Source organism: Vombatus ursinus, unplaced genomic scaffold (assembly GCF_900497805.2).
Source record: "Vombatus ursinus unplaced genomic scaffold, bare-nosed wombat genome assembly UNPS02014818.1, whole genome shotgun sequence".
Taxonomy (NCBI): domain Eukaryota; kingdom Metazoa; phylum Chordata; class Mammalia; order Diprotodontia; family Vombatidae; genus Vombatus; species Vombatus ursinus.
This window is the reverse complement of record NW_020954596.1, coordinates 49,990,481-50,015,978: the sequence shown is the minus strand read 5'-3', so window position 1 is coordinate 50,015,978 and position 25,498 is coordinate 49,990,481. Positions and strand designations below refer to the sequence as shown.

Here is a 25,498-nt window from a genome sequence, read left to right as displayed (position 1 = left end):
TTATTGTGCAAAGATAGGCAAGTTTTTCCTTTTTCTGCAAATATTTTTGAATTTAAATAGGTGGAAATGTCAGTTTGATTTAAGGGAGAACTTTAAAAAAAACTGTTCTGATTGCTTTGTTTACCTCATAACTAGGGCTAAATTAAATAGGTTTTTGTGACAAGAAGCACAGCCCTGCTAGACTGCGTTGTCTTGGAAAGAAGAGAGAAAAAAATAACTGCTGGATTTGTTGTTCTGTGTTTGGAAGTCACATCTACTTATTTCTCCACATATTGTTTACTTAAGATTTTGTAATTTTCAGGACTTCCTCATCAACAAATAAGTCATTTGTGATCCATCTGCTTAAGTATTTTCTAACACTTGGAGGGAAATGAGTGAGTTTGGTTCATTTTGGAGCCCGCTGCGAGGTTAGGAAATCATTGTCTCTTTCACCACCCACAAGCGTGGAGGGGAAGTCATTTTTCAATGCATGTCTCCAGTGTAGGCAGCTTCTGACAGTCCACACTCTGCTGATTCACTTCACTAAAGAAGAGCCAATTAGAGAATCCCATCAGTCTTGAAGGAGCTGCAGAATCAGGAGCTGACATTAGATTTAGATGTTGTTATAGTGAGCTAGGGCATTAAGGTGCAGTTGGAAGGACCCACACCAATAACCTGGGCTACCTGAAAGAAATGCCAGGGTTATTTTTTTCTATAGAGAAGCACCAATGCCCTGTGTTTTTTAACCTTATTTTTATTAATATTTTTTATTGTGTCATCTTCATTTCTGAATTCCGTCTCCCTTTCCTACCCACCAAACTATCTCTCATAACAAAGAATAAGAAAAGAAAGAAGGAAAAGAAAAAGCAATTTCACTAAATCAACTACCACGTCAGCTGTCTCTGATAGAATATGCAGTATTCCACACCTTTTGTCCTTCGACCTCTACAAGGAAGGGAAGAAGGTGCATTTAATAATAAAACAAAAAGCAAAAGTGCTGGGGCCGAGCTTGGTCGCTAAAATTAAACAATGTTCAGTTGTGTTTTATTGTTCTTTCCTTTCCTTTAGGTTGTAGTCATTGTGTATATTGTTTTCTCGGTTCCCTTCACCTTAACTCTACATCAATTCATGTAAGTCTTCCCATGCATTTCTGAATGCTTCCTATTTGTTATTTCTCCCAGTTTGGTAATATCCATTCCATTACTGTATCACAGTTTATTCAGCTGTCCTTCAGCACCCCTGCCACCCTCCCCCCATCCCTGAGCCCTATCCTGTCCCTGGGAGTCATGATGCCCTGTGTTTTAATGCCTTGTTAAAATACTGACACCTATGCTGCTATCTCCTATAATACAGGCAGGAGATTAAAGTAGCAAGAAGGACTTTTGGCTCGGGAAGACCTATCATTGTGATGAAGATTGTGCGCTCATAAACAAGTAACTTATCTTTAACTTCCTTTTAGAGCGTTTCCTAAGACTTAGAGAGAGTGAGAGACTTGTCCACAGTCACACAGCTCTTGGGTCAGAGTTGGGTTTTGACCTCAGGTCTTCCTAACTACAAGTTCAGCAGTCTATTCAGTAAATTACATTGCTTTTGTTTGACACACTCAGTGAAAAAGCATTGTTGAGGCGTTGTCAATCTTGTTGAGAAGTTGGTGTTGCTGTTTTCTCTTCATCTCTCTCACCCCTTTCCCTCTTCCTCCTCTCCCCATCGTATTGCCCTGGCCTTATGATGCTATATCCCCACATGCTACCTCCTTAGCTGTCATGATCTTGTAGAGAAGGCTTTTCACACTAGAACATCTCAAGTAAATATAATTCGTATGAGCTAGACTGGGACTGTGTTCTTTTGAATCTGTGGTAAAGCTTTGATTTTTTTTTTTTGTCATTCTACATCCAAAATTTAACCTAAAGGAGAAACCAGGCTTTTTGCTTCTATAATATCCAGACTCTTTAGTACTCTTTTCTTCACCAGACCTTCTTTCACACTGCTCTGTTCAGGTTTGTTTATTTACATCATTAATTTTAAAGGGCAGCTTTGACCATCTTTAATAAATTAGCAGAGGCCCAGGGACTTTCACGGCTGTATTTGTCTGAAGCCAATTTGATGTCAGCCACCCATGCTACGGAGGATTTTTTTTCCTTTTCTTTAAGAAACCCTTCAGGTTTTTATAAGCCTGCCAGATTATTGGCATTAATACTGTTTGTAAGCTCTGGGTTGGTGCCATATTTGGGCTTTAAGAAAAAAGGAAATGTGTACCATATTAAAGTAATGAGGCTAGGTTGGCTTGTTTTGTCTGGACTATCTTCTAAATGGAAACACTGAAGAAGTCTGATTAAGGACTTTCTGTGTCCAGCACAATTCTTTACAGTGGCCACATATTAATTATAAACATTTGTTGCATTGCTTGCCTGTAGCTATAGAGAGGCTTCATCTCTGCTGATGGGACTGAATAACTTGTAAGCGTGGTTATGGTGAAATTTGTGGTGGTCATTAGCATTTTAATGAAAAAAATGCTTCATTATCTTAAATCTCCCTTTTGTTTCCACTTTTTTTTTCTCTCCTTTCCAGCTAAACATCCTCAGTCTTTCCTAAATATTTGGAAAACGCTGACAATTCCGGGTAATGTGCTGACTGGTCATTATGGGCAGGCGATACCCAGGGGCTCACTGTCACCCAAGCCGTTCATGTATGTACCTTTCAATTTTACTAGAAATTTGTAGTATGCTGAATTTAACTACTTGTGTTGTGAGATCTGAAGGCTGTAAGTGCTAAATAAGAGTACTTAGAAATGCAGGGAATGGCTTATCCTGGGGCAGCTTTTAATTTTTAAAATTGTTTTTGGATGGAGAAACTCTGTCTAAATTGGGGTTTAAGTGTCTACTTAAGATTAGACATGTGTATTAGCAATCACTTCTCTTCTTACTTGCCCATATATGTAGAGAGGCATCTTTTAATGAGGCATTCAGGTTCCCAACAGAGAACACCCGTTCCAGAGGAAGGCAATATAATGAATTCCATTTCAGAACATTATCTTTTTTTTTTTTAAGGGTACTTCACAAGGTTTATTTCAACCCTTTATGGATCATAAAATCATATAGCCTTGAGTCCAGGAGAGAGGTCATCCAGTCTCACCTTTGAACTCTGGGCAGAACAGTGCTTAAGCCTCCCCAGGGAGAAAGCTTTTGGCTCTAACTCTACATTTTCCAAACAAAGAGACTCTGCAATCTAGTATCTTTTGGTGAGGAAACGTAGTATTTCGTAGTACTCACATTCAGGAAGCTCTTCCAAATGCTTAATTAGAATTATTTCTGCTAAGTTTAATGCTTTTTGGTATTATTCTTGGTTCATCCATGCCGGAGATCATAGCTGCCCGTCTCTATCCTGCCCTAGCTACGCTCCTGCGTTCTGGACCTTCATTACTAACTCCCATGTGGATAGCATTGCTCTTTTCATCCAGAACCTTCTTTTCTCTCAAACTTCCTCATTTCTGTCTAGCAGCGGTGGGGAACCTGTGGCCTTCTTGGTCATTGGGTGTGGCCTTTTGATTGAGTTCAAGTTTTACAGTGCAGATCCTTTATTTTATTAAGGGTTTGTTCTGTGAAGTTTGGATTCAAAGGGCGACGTTTGGGGACCTAGAGGGCCACAGGGTGCCCAGGGCATCACCATGCAGCTAGTCACCATACTAGTAACCTGGGATTCCTTGATCACACTCACTTCCTGTATCCAATCAGTTGCCATGTCTTTTCAGTTCTGCTTCCGTAATATGTCTCTTACGTCTTGTCCCTTTCTCTCTCCTCACATAGCCACCACCCTCTTTCAGGCCCTCATCCCCTCATGCTGAGACTACTGCAATAGCCGCTATTGGTCTCCTTGCATCAAATCTCTCCCCTTCATCATCTGCCTTCCACCCATCTGCCAAAGTGATGTTTCTATAATACAGGTGCTGAAGCATCATGTCATTACCCTGATCACTGAGTTCTAGTGCCTCTCTTGTTACCTCTAGGAGCAAACACAAATTCTTCTGTTTGACTTTTGACGCCCCCATGCCTTGGCTTCAGCCTACTCTTTCCATGCTTTTTTTTTTTTTTTTGGCTAGGCAATGGAGTTAAGTGACTTGCCCAGGGTCACACAGCTAGTAAGTGTTATGTGTCTGAGACTGGATTTGAACTCAGGTCCTCCTGACTCCAGGGCCAGCGCTCTATCCACTGCACCACCTAGCTGCCCCAAAATTTATTTTATTTTATTTTTTTGCTTTTTGGTGAGGCAATCGGGGTTAAGTGACTTGCCCAGGGTCACAAGCTAGTAATTGTTAAGTGTCTGAGGCCAGATTTGAACTCAGGTCCTCCTGACTCCAGGGCCAGTGCTCTATCCATTGCACTACCTAGCTGCCCTCTTTCCATGCTTGTTATACATTGCAGCCTTTCATGCCCTCCGTGGTTCAGCCAACCTGGTGGTCTTCCTGTTCCTCACACACAGCACTCTCTTCATTTTCATGCTTTTGCACAAGCTGTCCTCCATACTTGTGATGCATTCCCTTCCACCTCTGCCTTTTAGAGTGTGTATAATCATCTTTTCCTTCAAAACTCAACTCTGATCTCACCCATATGAAGCTTCTCAGTAGCATTTCCCCACTCCTACAACTGCTAACACCTCCCCCTGTAAAATTAACTTTATGTATTTTCTATAAACTTTTATCTGTACGTGATAGAATGGAAGCTCCTTAGGGCAGGAACCGTTTCATTTTTGTCTTCATACCCCCAGTGCCTATTCTAGACTAGCCATTTAATAAATGCTTGTATATTGATTGCTCAACAAAAATCTTTCCTAGCCTTCTTCATGGATTCTTTCTCTCCACCACTGTCACAGAAAAATCACTTTTTTGGCCGGTGAACTAGCACTTAGATAATGCTTTAAGGTGTGCCAAGCACTTTACATATATTTGATCCTCAAAACAGGCCTGTGAGATAAGTGTTATCATTGCCCCCATTTTACAGATGACAAAACTAGAGGCTGATAGAGTTTAAGTAATTTGTCCAGGGTTTCCCAGCTCATAAGCATCTGAGACAGGATTTGAATTCTGGTCTTCCTGACACCAAGGCCAGCAGTGGATCCACTGTGCCACCTAGTCTTAAGCCCATTATCCAGTCTGGCATTTTGCTCTGAACCCTGCCCTCCAACTTTTTGCAGAGCTAGAGGCTGTGATTTCTAAATAGACTCATGGAATCTCAGAGTTGGAGAACACTGTGCAGACCATCTAATTCATTCCCTGGTACCAGGCGTGAGTTCCCTCTGCAGTATCGTTGACACAGTCATTCAGCTTCTGTTACATAGCTCTGTAAGGTTTGCAAAGCGATTCATAGATGTTGTCTCATAAAGTCCTTATAGCAACTCTGAGCTAAGTGCTGGTGTTATCATCTCCATCATAGCGATGAGGAAGCTTAGTCCTAGAGAAGCTGAGGAACTTGGTCAAGGTTACTAAACTAGCAAGTGACTGAGACGGCATTTGAATTTGGGTCTTCCTAACTCTAAATCCATCACTCTGCCCATTGGGCCATCTGCCCCATAACCATCACGGTGGAGAGCTCACTACTTCATAGATCTAACACTGGAAGGGGCCTCAGAGGTCCTTTAATTCAACCTCCTCATTTTTCATATGAGGAAACTGAGTCCCAGGGAGGTTTATTTGAACTTACATTCTCTGACTCCAGAGCTGGTGTTCTTTCCGCTGTACCATGCAATTTTCTGTGCCCACCTCCCCCCTTCCATTTGGGATCCCTTTAATTGTTAGGAAATTTTTCCTTATTTGGAGATGAAGCCTGCTTACCTCCTTACTTGTGGTAGTAGCCACAGACTAGGCAAGCAGGGCAGGTGTCTCGCATTAGATAAAATTGCGTGTATTTGAAGCCATCCCTCAGGTTTCTGTGATCCTGCTCTTGGTTTTCAGGTATATTCTTTAACAGGACGAATGGAAAAAGGTAGTTTGCCATCTTTCCTTTTGTCGGTATGGCCTGTGACATTATTTATTCATGACTTTTCTTTCATTTGTGTAGGGAATTCCCAAGGACAAAACTCAATTTTTAATCTTAGAAAGTTGCCTGGGGACACTGGCAGGTTGGGTGACTTGCCTATGGTCCCATAGCAAATAAGGGTCAGAGGTGGGTGGGACTAGATTCCAGGGTTTCCTGACTTGAAACCAGCTTTCTGTCGACCACACTAAGCTGCCTCGTCTTCTTTGTTTGTAAAATAGGATTCTAATATGAATAAATGAATAAGAGATAAATAAAAATCATGGCTCTGAACAGGCTATGAGTCAACTCCTGTTTAACTGCGTGTGCATTTTCTACTTTTTAGATTATCTGTAGCAAGTTTAAGAAATTTTAGTCTTTTTTTTCCTCTCCTCTTTTTCCCATTATCAGTTGGTTTGTGCTTAGGGAAATGTAGCTTAATTTTTATGTTAGCCCGGAGTGAAACATAAATATTAAATCTCAGGAAAAAAAATCACAATGTATTACAAATTTGAATTTAAAATGACTTAGTATTTACCTTCATTTCACTTTACCTAGTCCATTTATCTCTGCCAATGAAAATAATTAAAAGTAGAATGCATTCAGCTTTTGGTCCACTTTGAACCACAGAGCTTTCACAACTCATTATGCCAAGGTAGTTCTGGCCTAGATTTTATATCTGTGGAGATTTTTTTTTCTCCTGAAGAGAATTTTTTTGTGCTTATGAATAATAACTTTATTGAACTTCCATGGTGAGAATGGTTAGTAAGAAAATAATTCCTGTCACTTTATCACTTTCCATATTTTTTCCTTTTTTCTGTCCCCACGTTCCTATTTCACTTGCTAGTTAACATTTATTTCACGATCTGTTTCCTAGAGTTCCAATATCATCATTCAGTTGTTTCAGTCATGTCTGACTCTTTGTGACCCCATTTGGGGTTTTCTTGACAGAGATACTTGAGGGGTTTGCCATTTCCTTCTCCAGCTCATTTTACAGAGGGGCAAACTGAGGCAAATAGGGTTAAATGACTTGCCCAGGGTCACACAGCTAGTAAGTGTCTGAGGCCATATTTGAATTCAGTTATTCCTGAATCCAGTCCTGGTGCTCTCTTTACCATGCCACCTAGTATATACCTATGGAAACATGTAATGACATGTAATGTGTATACTGGTACTACCACTCATCTAGAAACTTTTGGCAATTTCCTCTATCAGATGCATGGCTTTCAATTACTTTTTCTGAGTGGAAAAGAAATGTCAGAGGTCCTACTCTTGACACTGTGGAACTTTGGGAGCTGTCTTCTGACCCCTTCCAGACAATTGTGTATAAAGTAATTACACAGATTAGAAGCTAATCTGCTCACAGAATTCTCCAAAGGCACAGCTAAATTAAAGCATCATATCATATTTGATTTCCATTTTGATGACTCTGTGTCATCTAAGAGAAGTTAAATTGCTTATTACCTTTTAATAATAATGGTGATGGTAGCTAGCATTTATATGGTGCCTACTGTGTGCCAAGGGCTGTGCTAAATGCTTTGCAAATATTATCTCATTTGGTCCTGTGTGGTAGGTGCTATTATTATCCCCCTATTACTCTTGAGGAAACTGAGGCAAACTGGGTAAGTGACTTGCCCAAAGTCACATAGCTAATACATGTCTGGATTTGACTTTTCAGAACATCGGAAAACGTAACACAATTTAGAATAATTTGTGTAAATTATTCTATAGATAATTAAAGTTTTTGGCATGTAGAGAGGGAAGTTTCAGTTATTCAGAAAGTTCATTTCTGGTGAGTAGCTCATTCCCTAATAAAGCTGGGTAAATGATATGTTAACCTATGTCTCTATGTTCACCAGAATGTTTTTGAGGTATTTTACTTGGTACGGAAAAAGAATTGGAAGGAATCCATTCTTTCTCACTTAAGTTATCTCTTACCAAGGGCTCTTATCACAGAAAATGTCTTCTTATCTAACCTTGTAGGCCAATATCATTCTAGACATTGTATAAAACGGGATTTGATTCCATCATTACTCAGTGGGCTTGCAAATTTAATGAGCTCTCTGTAAAGTGTGCCACTTCTGCCTTTCATCTGCTGGGGAAGATGAGTAAGTCGATGTCTTTTCCCCATAATGAATAAAGGATGTTGCCTTGGTCTCTAGAATGGCTGTATTATTAGTTTTGTCAAAGTATTTTTTCCTGGGGGTAGAAGGTAGTAATGCTTTGGGGTCATTGGGTGACTTTACCTGACTGTCAGTCTTCTTGACTTTCTGTTGATCTCTTAAGGCGTGGAATTAAGGCAATAATTGTGTGTGTGTGTGTGAAAGTGTGGGAGAGAGAGATGGGGGAGGGAGAGATTTTCTTTTTGTGAGTTGATTTGGTTTAGGGAACAGGAGGGGTTATTGTGGATTCGTGTGTGAGCAATTTTAAGTAATATTTGCTTATTGAAGTGTTGAATCATGCTAATAGTAGGGTAGAAGGAGCTGTAGCTACTCAGTTCCACTGTCCCCCTAAGACAAGAAATGTGAGATGATCTGAGATCCTCAGCTAATAATGGTCTAAACCCACCTGCCAACACAGGAAGGAAAATAGTATCTTATTCATCCTTGTCACTTCTTTAACTGAGATTTTATCAGTCTAGGGAACTTCTGGTATAGAAAACTCCTTCCTGTAGTGTAAGATCAGCAACTCGTCTATAACTTAGCACAGAGGTGTCACACACATGGCTCAGGATCACTCCAGAGCGCTCACTCAGGAGTTAGATTAAAATATATCTGAGAAATATGTAACAAAATAAATTAAAATACAATTAAAACATAGATGATATCACATTTTAACATTGTCACTATGTGGACCTCAGGGATCCTTATGTACAGATTTGTGATCTCTGTTCCTGTGAGTTTGGGACCATTGACTTAGGAGTAAAATGGAATTATTCAGGAACTCACAACTCCAAGCGTTAGAGGATTTGAACCTACAACTCTCCTGACAGCCCAGTCCTGCCCTCTTTCCACTAGACAAAGAGTTCATAATCTTTTTTTGTGTCGTGGACCCCTTCTCAGAATAATGCTTTTAAATAATTCTAAGAGATGCTAAATTTCAATTACAGGTTAGTGGGGGAATAAAGATGCAATGTTTGTACCTGTCCTATGTCATATGCTCCTGTATAAGAACTTCTAGACCAGGGATGGGGAACCTGAGGCCTGGAGGCCACACGTGGCCTTCTAGGTCCTTGGGTACAGCCTTTTGACTGCAGTTTTTTTATGAAGGGGATTCATTCTATGAAGTTTGGATTCAGTCAAAGGGCCACACTTGAGGACCTAGAGGCTGCAGGTTCCCCATCCCTGTTCTAGATCATGTTACCTAGCTGGTCTCATGTACTCTGTAACCCTATCAGTAAAGCATCTGGACATTGATAGAGGGGTTGTCTTAAGTTCCTGCCCTCAAAGAGCCTACATTCTAATAGGGGAAGATAACAGGGGATGTTGAAATTTGGAGGGGTGGAGAAAAGGGGCAACATGCCAAGTGAGGAGATGGAGGTGGCATCTGGGGAGACTCAAAGCAGGAATGAGGTGAAGAATGGCTGGTGTCACTCTCTAATTGATGGTCCTGGGCAAGGAGTCCCCGATGAGTAAAGGAGGTCCATAGGTTGGAGGTTGCCCAGGTGGCCAAAGAGGAGATGATTTTGCAGAGAATCAAGGCAAGAAGAAGGTAAAACATGGGATGTCTTGGAGGGGATGTGACATTGGGTAGGAGGTTAGACTTGATGGCTTTTAAAGTTACTTCTGTATTTTTTTTTAACCCAGACAGTGGCAAGATAGGTCAGGCTGAAACTCTAGCAGATCCATAGGGTCGGAAAGACACCAGTGGTCTAAATGCAGGAGTTTTCTTGGGGAGTATTAAGGTGGCAGTGGGCACTAAGGGACCCCAGACTGGAAAGTAGATCTTTGACTTGGAAATCTACTCGAAGCAAAAGAATAGGCAGGATACAGTTACTGTCAGCCAAGGTTGTATCAGACATGCCAGACAAAACTGGAGAAGAACAGGGGTGTGGTTCAGAGGGCATTTTTTCCGAGATTCAGAATGTGCAGAACCAGCCATGATAAAGGCATGCAGGCTGGGGGCGGGTGTTCAGAGGTCATGCCTGAGCCGTAGCCATAGCCGTTTGAGCCCATGGGTCTGAGATCCATCTCCCTAAAGAGAAGCAGAAATGGAGTTGAGGTATTGGCAGAGGTCAAGCTGGACAGGAGGAAACACGCAGGGGATGGAATTCAAACCAGGAGACTGAGTACTGCATTTTGGGATCTGGAATAGGTAGGCAAGTCCAAACAATAGCATAACCAGGATATGATTGGTTTATCTCAGCACGGAGGCAGTCTGCCTCCTGCCCTGCTTTTCAACAGCTTTGCTGATAAGAGAGCAGGCAAATTGTTCCTTAGAAAGGGGTAGGCTTCTACAGAATGACTTCTTAATCTAAGGTCTGTACATTTTTAAAAAACAAATACTTTGATAATTGTATTTCAATATAATTGGTTTCTTTTAACATTTTATGGATTTAAAAGGGCTTCAGCAGACCATCAGAAAAGTTGAGGGGTCCATGACACAAAAAAAGGGAAGATTCCCTCTAGAAACCCTATGATTGCACCTGGGGGTGCCCTTCTGTAAATAAATGAACAAAGGAAATATAAGAATGGAGTAAATGAAGATGAGGAGGTTGCAGCTGGTCATAGCAATCAGAATGACCTCTAGGACGGAACGTGGTCAACAGTTTGTGTGTTTGATTATGTTAGTTTTGCAGAAGGGCTCAAGCGTGTTTGGCCTGTATCGGTTGTAGGGGAGAATCTGGCTCTTGAAAACTCCCAATAACAGTGGGGACGGGAAGGTGTTAATTGAAAACAGCCAAGGCAGAGTAGCATCACCAGGGGCCTCTAGTTCAAGTGCTCAAGTTGATGAAGAGAATGGAAGAATGAATGTGAAATGGGCTTGGTGTCAGGAGACCTCTATTCTAGTCTTGGCCCAGTCTCTAATTAGTGGGGTTACTTTGGGCAAATGACTGAATCCATCTGGGCTTCAGTTTTCTTCATGTGTAAGATGAGGACTGTATCTTATACAAGAAGCCAGGAAAGGCTTCTCATAGAAGGTATTGCTTGAAGAAAACTAGAGATTCCAAGAGGAAGAAATAAGGTGAGAGTGTTCCTAGGCACAGGGTGGGAGCAGCCATGGAGTATCATGCCCCTATGTAGGGAGGAGTAAAAGAGTAGAAGATTGGAAAAGTCGAAAAGGGTCAGGTTGTAAAGAGATTTTAGACATGTGAGGATTTTATATTTGATCCTAGAGATAACTGGGAACCATTGGAGTTTATTGAGCAAGGAGTTGACATATCTAAACTAAAAAAAAAAAATTCACTTTGCAAATCACTTTGTGCACTTGTGTGGCATTTTCTTAGGACCATGTTCATGGTGTTTCGCACCATGTATATAGGGATTCCATGGGGAAAATAATAGTAATGGTTAGGAATACTTTTGAATGTTAAAAAAAACATAGAAATTAAGTAACAGAAATCAACATTACACAGGGGAAATTTCTCAATCTGGAAATAGGCTTAATTTCTTATCTTTTGCTCCAAAATTTCTCCCATTGTCCATTCTTTATTTCAGAGGACATTCAATATCTTCTGTTCCTCTTGGAGAACCTTCATGGGTTCTGTCAAAATACCTCAATTAAAAGAATGTTCTTTAGCTAAAATTCAATTATGAAATCTTGCTCTGGGTCTCTTTAGTTTCTAATCCTAAAGGCCTGTGCTTCACCTCTTATGCTGGCTACTCGTCTGTCACTCCCCAGGAGAGCGATTTTACAAAGGACCTGGTCACAAAGAGTAAGAAATAAAAACATTTTATAGAGGAGGAACACCCTCCAGCACCCTTAGATAGTGATGGGAATGTTATCTAGTTCTATTGTTGAATCCTTAAAGTACTCAAAGACAAGAAAATCCCTATTTAAGTCAAACGTATTTGAAGATATTACCACCACAATTTCTTAATATAATCCAGGAAAATTTAAAGACATGTTATAAACCTTGTGACCCAGAGGAGAGAGATGGGGAGAAAATTTAGAACTCAAAATCTTATGAAAGTAAATGTTGAAAACTAAAAATAAACAAATTAAAAAAAAACCCATCATATTCACCCCTGGAGATGCCTAGAACATCCTTATCTTGAACCATCTCATTCTAAGAGGGACATGTTGTGTTGGGGTTAGTATTGGATTTTGAGTCAGGAATACTGTTCCTCATCTGCAAAATAGGAATAATCATACTTAGAATACCTACATCTCACACGAATATTGTGAGACTCAAATGAACTTATCTAGATAAAATACTTTGAAGACTTTAAAGTGCTAGATGAAAATGTTTGTTATTATTCTGCTTACCCAGCAGATATAGATGCCCATTTAAAGGAATCTAGGTGGTACTCTGAATAAGAGTACTGGGTCTAGAGTCAGGAAGACCTGAATTCAAAGTCAGCCTCAGAAACAATCCAGCTGTCTGACCTTGGGCAAATCACTTAACCTCTGTCTGTAAAAAGGAGATAATAATGACACCTACCTTCTAGGGTTGTTAGGAGGATCAAATGAGATATATTTGTAAAGTACTTAGTCCGGTGCCTGGCACTTAGCAGGTGTTTAATAAATGCATGTTTCCCTTCTCCATTTCTAGGAACAAACAAGGAAGAACTCTCTTTTTTGTAATGTTATATGTGTATCTAACTGTGATTGACCCCTTCCTTTTGGAGCATCTACCCAGAATGGCTCTTGCTTCATATTCATGGTAGGATGGCATCTTGTCTAGAGCAGAAATAAAGAAAGATCACTTTCATTTTTCCTCTTTTTATGAAAAGGTGAATTTAAACTCCACTGTCCAAAATAATCAGCCTCTTGCAGTTTAGCCTTTGACAATTTTTCTTTTTTTCCTTGTCCTGGAACAGTATTCAATAGGCATCTTTTGTAGGGGAGAGGGAAAGATAATGCCTTTTCCAGTTCCCCACCCCTCAATAGTGCCTTCTCTTTTAAGTTTACTTTGCATTTACTCTGCTTATGTCTTATACATACCTATTTATAAATATGTTGTCTACCCAATTAGAATGCAAACTTCCTGAGGACAGGAGCTATTTTCACTTTTTCTTTGTGTCTCCAGGGATTAACACTGTGCCTAGCATGTATCAAGAGCCGAGTAAATGATTCTTGGTTGGTTCCCTTCTTTGGTTGATTGATTCTCTAATTGTAGAAAAGTTGTTTTCTTGTTTTATTTAGCACATCCTCTTTAATAAGAGAAGAAAGGAGAATAAAACGATGCTATGTGAAATTTCTTGAGCAGTAGGAGTTTTTTAATTTAAAAAATTTAATATAAAGTTTAATAATCATTGACGAAGACAAATAATGAAATAAAATACACAACAAGCAATCAGATTTTTTTTAAAACCCCTTGGTGTTTGGTGGAGTAGAACCAAATAGATTAACAGACAACAAACAAACAAGAAATTCATTTGCTCTGTGCCTTCCAAGTCAATTTGTGTAGTTTTACTCAATGTGTCTGTACACTAGGGATTTGTGGCTTGAGAAAGAAGCCTGCTTGACTCCTGGCTGTGTTGCAGAAATAAAATTTAGAAGTTCTGTTCTCTGGGTATCTGTGGAGAACTTCTCTGTCCTCTTGTCACATCAGACTTTTGGTTATATGAAGGGATGGAGATCAGTAAACCTCATCTCCCACTATTTTCATACATGATCATGAAAGAAAATGAGCCCCAAAGACAGGAAGAGTAATATAGTACAGAGAACAGTGGATTTGGATCCAGAGGACCTCATTTTGCGTCTTGGTTTTGTGACTTTGAAGAAATTCCTTCCCCTTCCTGGGCCTCAGTTTACTTATCTGTGAAATGAAGGGATTGAAGAAAGCAGCATGGTACTGTGAAAAGAACACTGGCTCTGAATTCAGATGACCCCACCTTTGACACTTGATAGTTGTGTGACCTTTGGGCCTCTATTTCCTCCTCTGTAGAAGAAAGGGGTTGGCTAGGTGACCTCTGAACTCTGTTCAAACTCTAGGTCTTTGATCCTAGGATCCTCCACGTCTCCGTGATTCTGTAATCCCAATTTTCTTCCCATTCTCTGTCATGACATCTTTGAGATGGTGGAGAAAGGTATGGGTTGATGTATCAACTATAAAAGAACTTTTTAATTTTCAAAGGAATGTCTTTGCATAGGAAGGTGTGCTTAGCAGAAGACTGAGGTGAGGAAACTATATTTTCCCCAAGAAATTGGCCAGAACAATTTTTGCTAAAAGATGTAGTGGGAAAAGGCAAGTAGGGAAACATTAGGAGTCCTCTGCTTTGACGGATGCCATTAAGGGAGGTGAAGAAGAAGGTGAAATTTTGTGGCTTAGGTTTGTTTTTTAACGTTTAATTGATGTTTAAAAAATCATTTTTCCTCCTCAAAACCCCTAGCCCCCCCATTTGTAACCAAGAAGTACGGTTAAATAAAACAAATGGATACATTTGCCATGTTTGACACGCTACCTCCTCTGATATGCCCTTCTCCCCTCTATCAACCTTGATCCCACAGAAACCTCCTTGCTAATAAAGGAAATGCTTTCCAGAAAATTGAGCCATAGGGCAACTGAATGTGTGTGTGTGTGTGTGTGTGTGCGCGCGCGCGCGCGCGTGCTGTGTTTGCCATCCCAAGAGGAGATAGGAGTGTTTCCTCATTTGTCCTCTGGCATCCTTGGTGGCCATTTCCTCTTAGTGACCTTTCCATTCATATCCACTGTGTCTGTCATTCTTCTACTCGTCTTTCTTCCTTCTGTTTCAGTTCATACACATCTTCCCATGATTCTCAGAATCCCTCATTGGCATAGCATCTTTATGTCCAATATTGAGGTTGCTAGAAGGTGTTTTTGAAGAACACTGGACTTAGAGTCAGGAAGATCCTACTTTGAATCCTGCCTCATATACTTACCAGCTGCATGACTCTGTGCAAGTCACTTAACATCTCTCAGTCTCAGTTTCCACATCTGTAAAATGAGGATAATAATAGCAACCACCTCACAAGATTGTTGTGAAGTTCAAATGAGATAATGCATATAAAGTATATTGCAAATCTTAAAGGGCTATTTATGTTAATAATTATTATTCCTTTACATTGAGATAACACTGCAATTTGTTCAATCATTCTCCCATCAATGGGCAGTCACTTTGTTTCTTGCTCAAACCAAAAAGTGTTGCTATGTATATTTTATTTTATTATATATGGAATTTTCTCTTTGTCTTTGGCTTTCTTAGAGTACATGCACAATAGCAGAATTGCTGGGTTAAAGCATAGTAAGTTTTAGTAAGTTTAGTAAGTTTTCTCATGTGATTCTGAGTTGTTCTCCAGAAACTTTGGACCAGTTAACAGTTCCATCATCTCCTCCATTGACTATTTCCACCTTTTATTGTCTTTACCACTTTGATGGGTATGGACTGAAAACTGTGTTGTGTGAATTTTCATTTTTCTTTTTAGTAGTTTGGAGCGTTTTTTCATAGAGTTGTTTGAGTTTGCAGGTTTTCTTTTGAAAACTTTGTTCTTATCCTTTGCTCACTTGTTTACTGGGGAATGTGGCTTACTTTTGGGAAACAGACCAGATCAACTTGTCTCACCAGGTATGCTAGAAGTTTTCTCATTTTTGCAGACCTGAAATTCAAAGCAGTCCTCAGGGATGTGAACTCTCAGTGAACTGAAGTAAATTCATTAAAATACTTGCAAAATGAGACCAGCAAAATATTGAGAGGAATGACTTTGCACAGTTAGAAGCATGAGTGAGGTCTATGAGTTATTTTTCCTCCCTCAACACCCCCGCCCCCAGACTTTGAGCAGATATAGGCAATATATACAGTATATTTGCTTGCATGGCGAATCTATACTACAACATAGTTAGTTGGTCAGAGAATGGTGACATGTTAAAGGGATTATCTGCACTTGAGTCTCCCTCTCAGTGTGCACAAGAATGCTTTAATTTGTGCCAAATCTCCCTCTCCCCCCAGTGATTTTCAGTTTGTGTATGAAAACTGTCCCTCTTCTCCTGGGGCTTACTAATAATATGCTAAACAACCCAAATTGCATACTATTAATCTGCAAACTGATAGCAAGAATCCCAATGGGACGCACGACAGTTTTTTCTGTTATGCTTAATTCTTTTTTTTTTTCTCCTCTATCTCTGGGGTTAAGAAAAAGAGGGAGGAAGGGAGTGTGTGTGTGTGTGTGTGTGTGTGTGTGTGTGTGTGAAAGAGAGAGAGAGAGCTGGCTAGGAGTGACTTGTCCCCTACATCTTCTTGAAAGTCTATGCATAGAAGAAGCCAAATGTTATGATGGGTTGAAACTCTTATTCTCGTGCTCTGCCAGCCAGTAGAGAGGTATGGTACTTATGGAGGTTTTCTTTTTTTTTCCCTCTGAGGATCAAAAGTTCAAAGTACATTTAGGAGGAGTCAATTAGCCAGCAGTTGCTAAGCACCAATTTCATACTAAGCACTATGCAAAGAGATGCAGAAGGAGTCTAAAACATGGTCCCTATACACAGGTAATTTAGAGACTTCCTATTTGTGGGATTAGGACTATCAGGCACTAACAGTGAACGCTGAGGCATTATATAATTAGGTATTAAAGTGCATAGAATAGGTGAGAAATAGCTGGGCATAGAGTGTTGTGGAGCTTACTTATTAAGGATAGGAGAGGATATGATTGAGGAAGTGTGGGTATAGATAGGCATGGTTGCAGTGAGGGAGAGAGTTTTATGGAATCAATATGAGTGTGAGGTTTGAGACTGGGTGTGGAGAATGGAAATGCCTTGTGATGAGAGGCAGACTCCAGACACATGTACTGCAGAGTAGGGAATAAAAACTTGGATATTAGGGTATTATTAATCTTGGTGGAAAGTGACAGGAGAGACTAGATTCGCTGAGGAAAACGAAGGGATAATGTCAATAGATGGCCAGCCAGACATACTGTGCCGGGCCAGATGATCCAAATGAATATAGTCTGGTCCCTGTGTTGGAATAGCCATTAGTTATCCCTAGGAAATGAGAAAAAAAGGGAGGTCAGTCTGGAAGTTGAGAAACTTATGGAAATATCCTTCTTTCCTCTCTGGTGTTGTCTAGGCTAGACCTGGTACTTGAATGACCCAGATCTCTCCTCAGGCAAAACCACTGAACTCTTCTCTACTTCTCTGGGCTGTGAGTCAAGCATCTTAAGCAATAAAGTTCCTCTCCTGCTGTCTAGTTATATTGCTAGTTTATACTTGGGCATAGTGGAGAAAGTGATAGTAGATGTTTTTAAAATGTAATTATGGGCATGAGAGTTTCAACCTTTATAGTAAAAACATCCCAAGTTAATTGATGTGGGGAACTGGTATTTGGTTGCAAGGACGATGTACACCATTACCAAGCTACCGTGATAGAATTTTAGAACAGGGATATAAAAAGTGGTGATAATCTTCATTCTCTGCAATGTTTGACACTTTAATGTACACTTATATCTGGAATCACTTCCTAAAGTATATAAAAACAGCTTCTAGGAAGTTCCAGGATAGCCTATGAAAAGAATATCTAACTTATACCAAACGATTTTCATAAATGAAGGTGATGAGTTGTGGTCTTGAAGTTTAATCCTTTGTATAAATGAAGTCATTTGTGTGTACTCATTGGGAAGAAGTGCCAATGAGCCGTACTTCTTGGGCAGCATCTTCCCCATTGCCATTTTTATGGTATCCTTAGTCAGGTTACTGATGAAATACATTGTGTTTATTTATGGCTTCATAGGAAGTCAGAGCATTACTGGTGGGAGATAACATAAATAGCCTAGAATCTTGAAAACTTAAAGCTTGAAAGGGCTTTATTCAATTTGAAAATAATAGTGATACTAAATTTTCTGATTCCAAATTTCTTAGGGTCAAATTCCAAGCTTGTAATTTTAGAAAACTTTGTGGACCCTTCTGCACCATTGGGATCAGAGGACATCAATATTAAGAGTTGGAAAGGGGAAGGGATCATCTGATCCAGCCCCTTTATTTTTTTTTACAGAAGAGACAACTGATGGTCTTGAGAGGAATAATGACTTTTTCAAAGTCTCATAGACATTAGCTGGCAGAGCTGAAATTTGAACCAAATCTGACTTCATATCCAGTGCCCTTTCCACTGTGCCATTCTGTCAGGTAAACTGTTCTGTAGGTTAGAGCTCAGAATGAGGATTTGGAGATGGATAAGAAATTTCAGTCTCTGTCCACTTAAGAGACCCATTCCTTCATCCATGCTCTGTAGTTTCATGAGCAATAAATGACCTCTGTCCTTCACTGAGTCTACAGAAATACGGTATTGGGGGATAAATTGTGTAAAGGTAAGGTCATGCCTCAGAAACAGTGTTAGGAATGAGGGATATGTTGGGGAAGGGGTGGTGATGGAAGATTGGCCCTGGGCCTCAGTAGAACTGACTTGGCTTGGTTGGGGAATGTTTGATGGTGAGTTAGAGAGAGATGGGAGAACATGCCTTTGAAAACATGGCTTCCCTCAAATATCACAGTGAAAGATAGGAAAGCTTCAGTCAGAGGGAGTGGTATAAGTAAAGGCTCTGAAGCAGATAAGCATCGGAAGTGTTGCAGTGATAATGGTTAGCCCAGTTTGTCAAAATCATATGATATATTTAAGAGGAATAATAGGACGGCACCATATTTAGGAGGATCTTGAATGCCAGGTTGAGAAATTTTGATCAAATTTGGTAGTCATTGAGGAACCATCGTTCCACATAACCACAAGTATTTTGTGTGGGAGTATATGATTGAAACTACTTTAGGAAATTTAATCTGGCTATAGTGTAAGGATATATTGGAGTAGAGAGCAGTGGAGTCATGGAGACCAGTAAGTAAGCTATTGCAGTAGCCGAGGCATGAATTACTCAGTTCCAGATCCTGGTGGCAGTGAGAGTGGTAAACAGGAGAGGAGGGATGGATGTGAAAGATATTTTGAAGAAAGACTAGTTAAGATTTGATGAATTGACTATTAATCCAGTTAACATTAATTAATATTAATGTCTCCCTCATTAGGCACCTTAACAGCAGTGACTTTTTTGGAGGGATGGGGGTTGTTTTTCTTTGTGTCTTACCACAGTGCTGGTATGTAGCATACACATAATGAATGTTTGTGGGAGCTGGTGGCTCAGTGGATAGAGCACTGGGCCTACAGTCTTAGGAAGACCTGAGTTCAAATCCAGCCTAGCTGTGTGATCCTGGGCAAGTCACTTAACCTCTGATTGCCTGACAAAGAATCCAGTGGAGAAGGAAATAGCGAACCACTGCAGTATCTTTGCCAAGAAAACCTCATAGACAGTTCCATTCAGGTTTACCTGGTTATGAAGAGCCAGTTACAACTGATTGACTGTACAGTAACAACAACAACAACAAATGCTTGTTGACCTAATTTGATATGGATGGGACAAGATGTAGAGGGAGAGGACTCAAAGACAGCTCTGAATTTTTTGATACTGGATGGATGGGAAGTCTCACAGAAAGGCTGGTTTGATGAGTGGGTGGCCCCTGGTAGGTAGTACTAAATACACTTCTTTTTCCTCTCTGTGGATTACTCCTTTAACTCAATTGGACTGTGTGTCTTTTTCACTATTAACTGGTATGTAGGAGAGAGCTCAGGGAGAAGAGACTTGGATAGAGAATTAAATAAGAGGTTCTTACCCTTTTTGTGAGTTCTGGGCTCCTTTGGCAGTCTGGTGAAACATAGAGATCCTTTCTCAGAATATTTAAAAAATTATAATAGAGGAACTCAAAGTTTTAAAAATGAATGTTAAAAATAATTTTTTACATGTAACTGGGGAAAAAATAAAATATCAAATAAAATTTTAATAGAAGGAAATGCTAAATTTAAGCTAGTGTTTAAAGAAAATGAAGATAACATTTTTTTAAAAATGCCAATTCATGGACCCCTCTGAAATCTAACTGAGCCCATTTTGGCCTCCACATTAAAATCCCCTGAATTAAAGGATGTGACTTTAGGAACAATTAGCCTTTGCTTTAGGCTCTCTGAGCTTTCATTTCTTTCCCTCTTATTTTTTTTTTCCTACATTTGTCTAGGAAAGTAGATTTTAGGCCTAACATGGTCCAGGCAACTTACTTTTCCTTGTTAAAAATGCATCATATATTAAAAGAAAGTTTCAATTTAATCTCTAATTCCAGAGGATATCATCTTTGAGATGCAGTTATGTCACTGACATAGTATCAGATGATAATCCTTTGCCTGTGTGAGCCTTCTGCAGAATGGGAAGCTAGTCAGTAGCTGCTATTTGGGGCAGAAACTGAAATCCAGAGGAACAGAAAGAAATTATTCTAAGACAAAATTAATCAGAGCCCTGAAAATAATATCCAAGAGAAAAGAAAACATGGCATCTGGGACTGTGACTTGTATTTTCCCAACAATTCCATAACATAGATAGACTAATTAGATTTCTGTTCCCCATGTGATACCACTTTTACAACAAATCAGCTTTAAGAATCATTGAGTTTTGTCATCTTAGTTTCAAAGAAAAGCATACTATTGATTTGGACCTTCAAGACAATTATTAAAAGCTTAATTCATCTTCCTGAGTTCAAATTTGGCCTCAGACACTTACTAGCTGTGTGACCCTGGGCAAGCCACTTAACCCTGTTTACCTCAGTTTCCTTATCTGTAAAATGAGCTGGAGAAAGAAATGTCAAACTACTCCATTATCTTTGCCAAGAAAATTCCAAATGGGGTCATGAAGAGTCAAGCATGACCAAAAAACAACTGAATGACAAAAAATGTGTAGAACTCTGTATCAGTTGCTCAGTGGGGGTGGGAAGGCTAAAAAAGAGATCCAATACATGACTTGTGCCCTAAAGTTTTTTATCCTTTCATTGAATATACACAAAAGAAAAATACAAATCAGAATATCCACCGGAGAAAAAGAATAGAACTGGACACCATTAGTGCTAAACAAATACAGGTGCCAGAGAAATTATTGGCAGGGTCAGGTTGTTCTGGTAGCCTTTGCAGTTAGGTCATTTTTGATTTGGGTTTTAATGGAAAACTTGAATCACTGGGAAAAGGGAAGGGTCCAAGGCAGGAGGAATGGAGTATTGAAAAAGGGACACAGGTGAAAGTGAGCCTTTATTGTGCATGTATGATGGAGGGGCAAGAAAACAAGAACTCCTTCCTGTAATAGATACTGCACCTCCAGCATTTCTTGATTAATAACAATAATAAATAATAATAAGTAGTAATTCACATTTATATATTATTCCAAATTTTAAAAGCTTTCCTCATGAAAACTCCAAGGGGGAAGGCGTGCTACAAGTATTATTCTCCCCAGCTTAAAGATAGAGAAAATGGAGGCTCAAAAAGGTTTTCTCTGGTAGATCAAAGGAATGGTATAGATAAAACAGGTTTTTATCAAAATTTCCCTTACTATTCTTGTGGAAAATGAGAGCTAATAATAACAACAGCTAGCATTTGTAGAACGCTTTATAGTTGGCAAAGCTCTTTACAAATATTATTTTATTCTCACAACAACCTTTGGGGGTAGGTGCTATTACTCTTCCCATTTTACAGGTAAAGAAGCTGAGACAAAGAGGTGAAGGTACTTGCCTGGGGGACACACAACTAGCAAGTGTCTGAGGCCAGATTTGAAAAAGATAGAGAGATATGGGGACGATAGTGGTCAAGGGGGTTTGGAACTAGTTGAATAACTAAACCGCAAAAGTTAGTCATTAATAGGTTGTTACCAACTTGAAAGGTTCCTAGGATCGTAAATCCGGAAAAGACTTTAGAGGCCCGGCCATCCAATACAATCCTCTCGTTTTACAGATGAGGAAACAGAGGCTTAGGGATGGTAAGTGACTTAGCCCAGGCAGGCAGGCAACAAACAACATGTATTTATTAAGCACGTATTATGTGCCAGGCTCTGTGCTGAGCCCTTGGGGATACAAATACTAGCAAAAATAGCCCCTGCCCTCAAGGATCTTACATTCTAATAGAGAAAGACATCACGTAATTGGGAACTGAAAGGAGAGGCATGAGGAAGGAAGGGGAGACGGATTACCAAGGAGAGAAGGCATATAGGAGAGTTCCAGGCACTGGGACATTTCCAGGGTGTGATAGTAGCTGAGGCATGGCAGTGAGGTCTGGAGAAGACAGAAGCATACCTGAGAGGGGAATGAAGCATGCTTATCCTGGAATGAGGTCACCCAGGTAATAAGTAATAGGGCCTAGGTTTACTTTCAGGCCCTATGACTTCAGGTCAGTGCTCTTCCCTGTACAGACTGACAGCAGTGACTTGAGTGCCTTAAAGATCTGTGCTTGAGCCTGGACTGTTTAACATGTTTATCACTGACTTCAATAGATCTATCTTGTGCTTATCAAATTTGCAGATAATGCCAAGCCAGCTAACCACTTTGGATGGCGGTCAGGGTCCAAAAACGATTTGACAGACTGTCATGTTGGATTGAATTCAACAAGATGAAACTTAACAGAGGGAAATATAAAATCTTACTCTTGTGTTAAATAAAAAGTCAACTTCCTAAGTACAAGATAAAGGAGGCATAGTATCCAAGACGTGTGTGTGTGTGTGTGTGTGTGTGTGTGTGTGTGTGTGTTTTAGACCGTGCCATTGTACTTGCTTCCATCAGACCAGTCCAGATTGTGGTGGTCAGTTTTGAGTGGTACATTTTAGAAAGGACATTGATAAGTGGGCAGTATTCAGAGGAAGTGGAGTAGGTTTGTGGAAGACCTAGAGGTCATGCCATATGGGAATCAGTTGAACATCCCAAGAATATTCAACCTGTTTGAGAAAAGCCTTCAAGAATACCAGATTGCTTTTCTTTGAGTATTTGAAGGTGCTTTGTGGAAGAAAGATTAGACTTTTTTCTGAAATGAAAAATTTTCTGACAATTAGAGCTATCTAAAGCCGGGGTGAGCTGCCTGGGGAAGTAGTGGCTTCTCCCCCATTAGAGGTCATCAAGTAAAAGGAGGTTGACCACTTATATTTTAGAGAGATTCTCATTCAGGTACTGACAGGGATAGAGGGCCTCTGAGATTGCTTCCAACCAATGATCTCCCAGTTCTGCTCACTTCATTCTGTATCAGTTTACATTGGTCTTCCCAGGATTTTCTGAAACCATCCCCCATGTCATTTTTTTTTTCTTTTTGGCTAGGCAATGGGGTTAAGTGACTTGCCCAGGGTCACACAGCTAATAAATGTCAAGTGTCTGTCATTTCTTATAGTACAGTAATATTCCATCACAATCATATACCACATGTTCATTCATTCCCCTATTTGTGGGCACTCCCTCAATTTCCAATTCTTTGCCACCACAAAAAGGAGCTGTGATAAGCATTTTTGTACAAATAGGTCCTTTTCCTTTTTCTTTGATCTCTTTAGGATACAGACCTAGTAGTGGTATTGCTGGGTTAGAGGATATGCACAGTTTTCTTCTGAGCGTTTTAAAAAAGGTTTCAATGACTCCTTTTTCTTTCTTTCTTGGCAACACTATAGTCATCCCCCTTTTCTTCCTCCCCTTTGAAAAAACAGGAAAAATAAAATCGTTGTAGTAAATAAGCAAGGTCAAAGCTTTATACACCTTGAAATACCACATAAATGTATTCTTAATATATCAAAAGTGCCAATACTTAAGTGATGTAGTCCCTCTAGTCCAGACACTCTTAGCCTTTTTTATGTCATGAACACTTTGTCAGTCTGGTGAAGCCTATCAATCCTTTCTCAGTATAAATGCTTTTAGATAAAATACAAGGGATTACAGAGGAAATCAGTTATACTGAAATAGTTATCAAAATTTATTTTTTAAATTCATGGACCCCAAGTTATGAACCCCTGCTTTAGTTTGCATGTTAAATTGTTGTTCTTTGTATAAATATCACATGGATGGTGCCACATGTTCATATATATGTATATATGTTTTAAATATATGTTTATATGTATATATGTTATGTATATTCATGCCTATATACATATGTGTAATATATGTTTTATGAATGTATACATATATTTGTGTATATATATGTTTTAAATAAATAAATATAAATATGTATTTTAGATAATATATATAAATATGTCACATATAAATATATAGTATATTTGTGTGTGCATATTATACAATATTGACATATGATATATTATATATAAAATGTATGTATATTTCAAATAATATATAATATTTATATTATATACATATTTTAAAAGTGTGAAACTTAGGTGTTGAACAATAGGTAATGCTTAAACATTCTCAGAATATTTTAAATGTTAAACTTTTGAAAGCCCTGAATTTGGATCCACCTGAGTGGTTTTTCTTTGTACCTGCTCAGTCCTGCTCTTTTTTTTTTTTAAATACTGAGGCCAAGTAGGTAAGAGTGTTGGAAATATTGTTTTTTTTTTTTAATGCTGTGCCCCAGATGGTTAAAAGTAAGCATTTTTAAAACTCATGCGTAACTAACTCAGACTTAAAAAGCAACTTTCCAAATAGCTGGGCCTTTAAGTTTCCTTCCTTTAAAGAATCATTAACTTCAGAATTAATGCGGAAGTGAAGCTTTTTGAGGCCTTGAGGTATCACCACCATTCTTTCTTTCCCACTTTACATGCTGGATTCATGATGTCTCAACTCAGGAAAACCTCCCAGATCTTCTTCTTTGGAAAGGCCTTCAAATACACTGCCATGCCACAGTGAAGCTCTGAAATAAAAGATGTTAGCCATCAGCTAATGTTATAATATATCAATATAGTGTATCAGTTAATTAATATAATCAATTATTATATCATTATTATATATTATCATTATATCAGCTAATTAATAAATTTTACAATAAGCATTGTGTACTCAGTATATCCAAAGTACTTTACTGGATGTTGAGACAGATGCAAAGTCTAAATAAAACATTGACCTTGCCCTCAAGAAACTTTTACTCTAGTAACGGCATAAGACACAAACACAGATAACTATAACATAAAATATGAGGTCATTAGTTACATAGCAAAGCAACTATATGAGATTAATAAGAAAATCAAGAAGATTTTCATTGATGAAGATGGGCTTTGATATATAGGTAAAAATTCAACAGATGAAGAAGAGAGGGAGAATTTTATAAGCATAAAGAATGGAAAGGCATAGGAAAAGAACAAAGCATTGTAAGTAATGCTGGTGCCTTTTTTTAGGACCTTAAATGCCAGATGGAGTACAAACCCCATTTGACTTGTAATTTGTTATTCTTGTTCAGTCATTTCCCTCATGTCTGACTCTTTGTGACCCTATTTGGGGTTTTCTTAGCAAAGATCCTAGAGTGATTTGCCATTCCTTCTCCAGCTCATTTTACAGATGAGGAAACTGAAGCAAATAGGGTTAAGTGATTTGTCCAGTGTTACACAGCTAGTACATGTCTGAGGCTGGATTTGAACTCAGGTCT

The 25,498-nt window shown here is 39.2% G+C and overlaps 1 protein-coding gene across 7 annotated transcripts in view; it reads left to right on the top strand.

Moving 5' to 3' along the window:
* The window catches only part of APBB2 (amyloid beta precursor protein binding family B member 2), a 408,666-nt gene that overhangs the window by 150,430 nt on the left and 232,738 nt on the right, over positions 1 to 25,498 (top strand). For 5 of the 7 annotated variants that reach the window (XM_027836187.1, XM_027836193.1, XM_027836192.1 and 2 more), the window contains exon 4: positions 2,548 to 2,665. The exons of 1 other annotated variant lie outside the window; for it this stretch is intronic. In XM_027836187.1, the coding sequence (XP_027691988.1) occupies positions 2,620 to 2,665 (46 nt within the window). In that variant the 5' untranslated portion in view covers positions 2,548 to 2,619. Of the gene's footprint in view, positions 1 to 2,547; positions 2,666 to 25,498 lie in introns of those variants that run through there. One more of the 7 variants, XM_027836191.1, reaches the window with a different exon arrangement.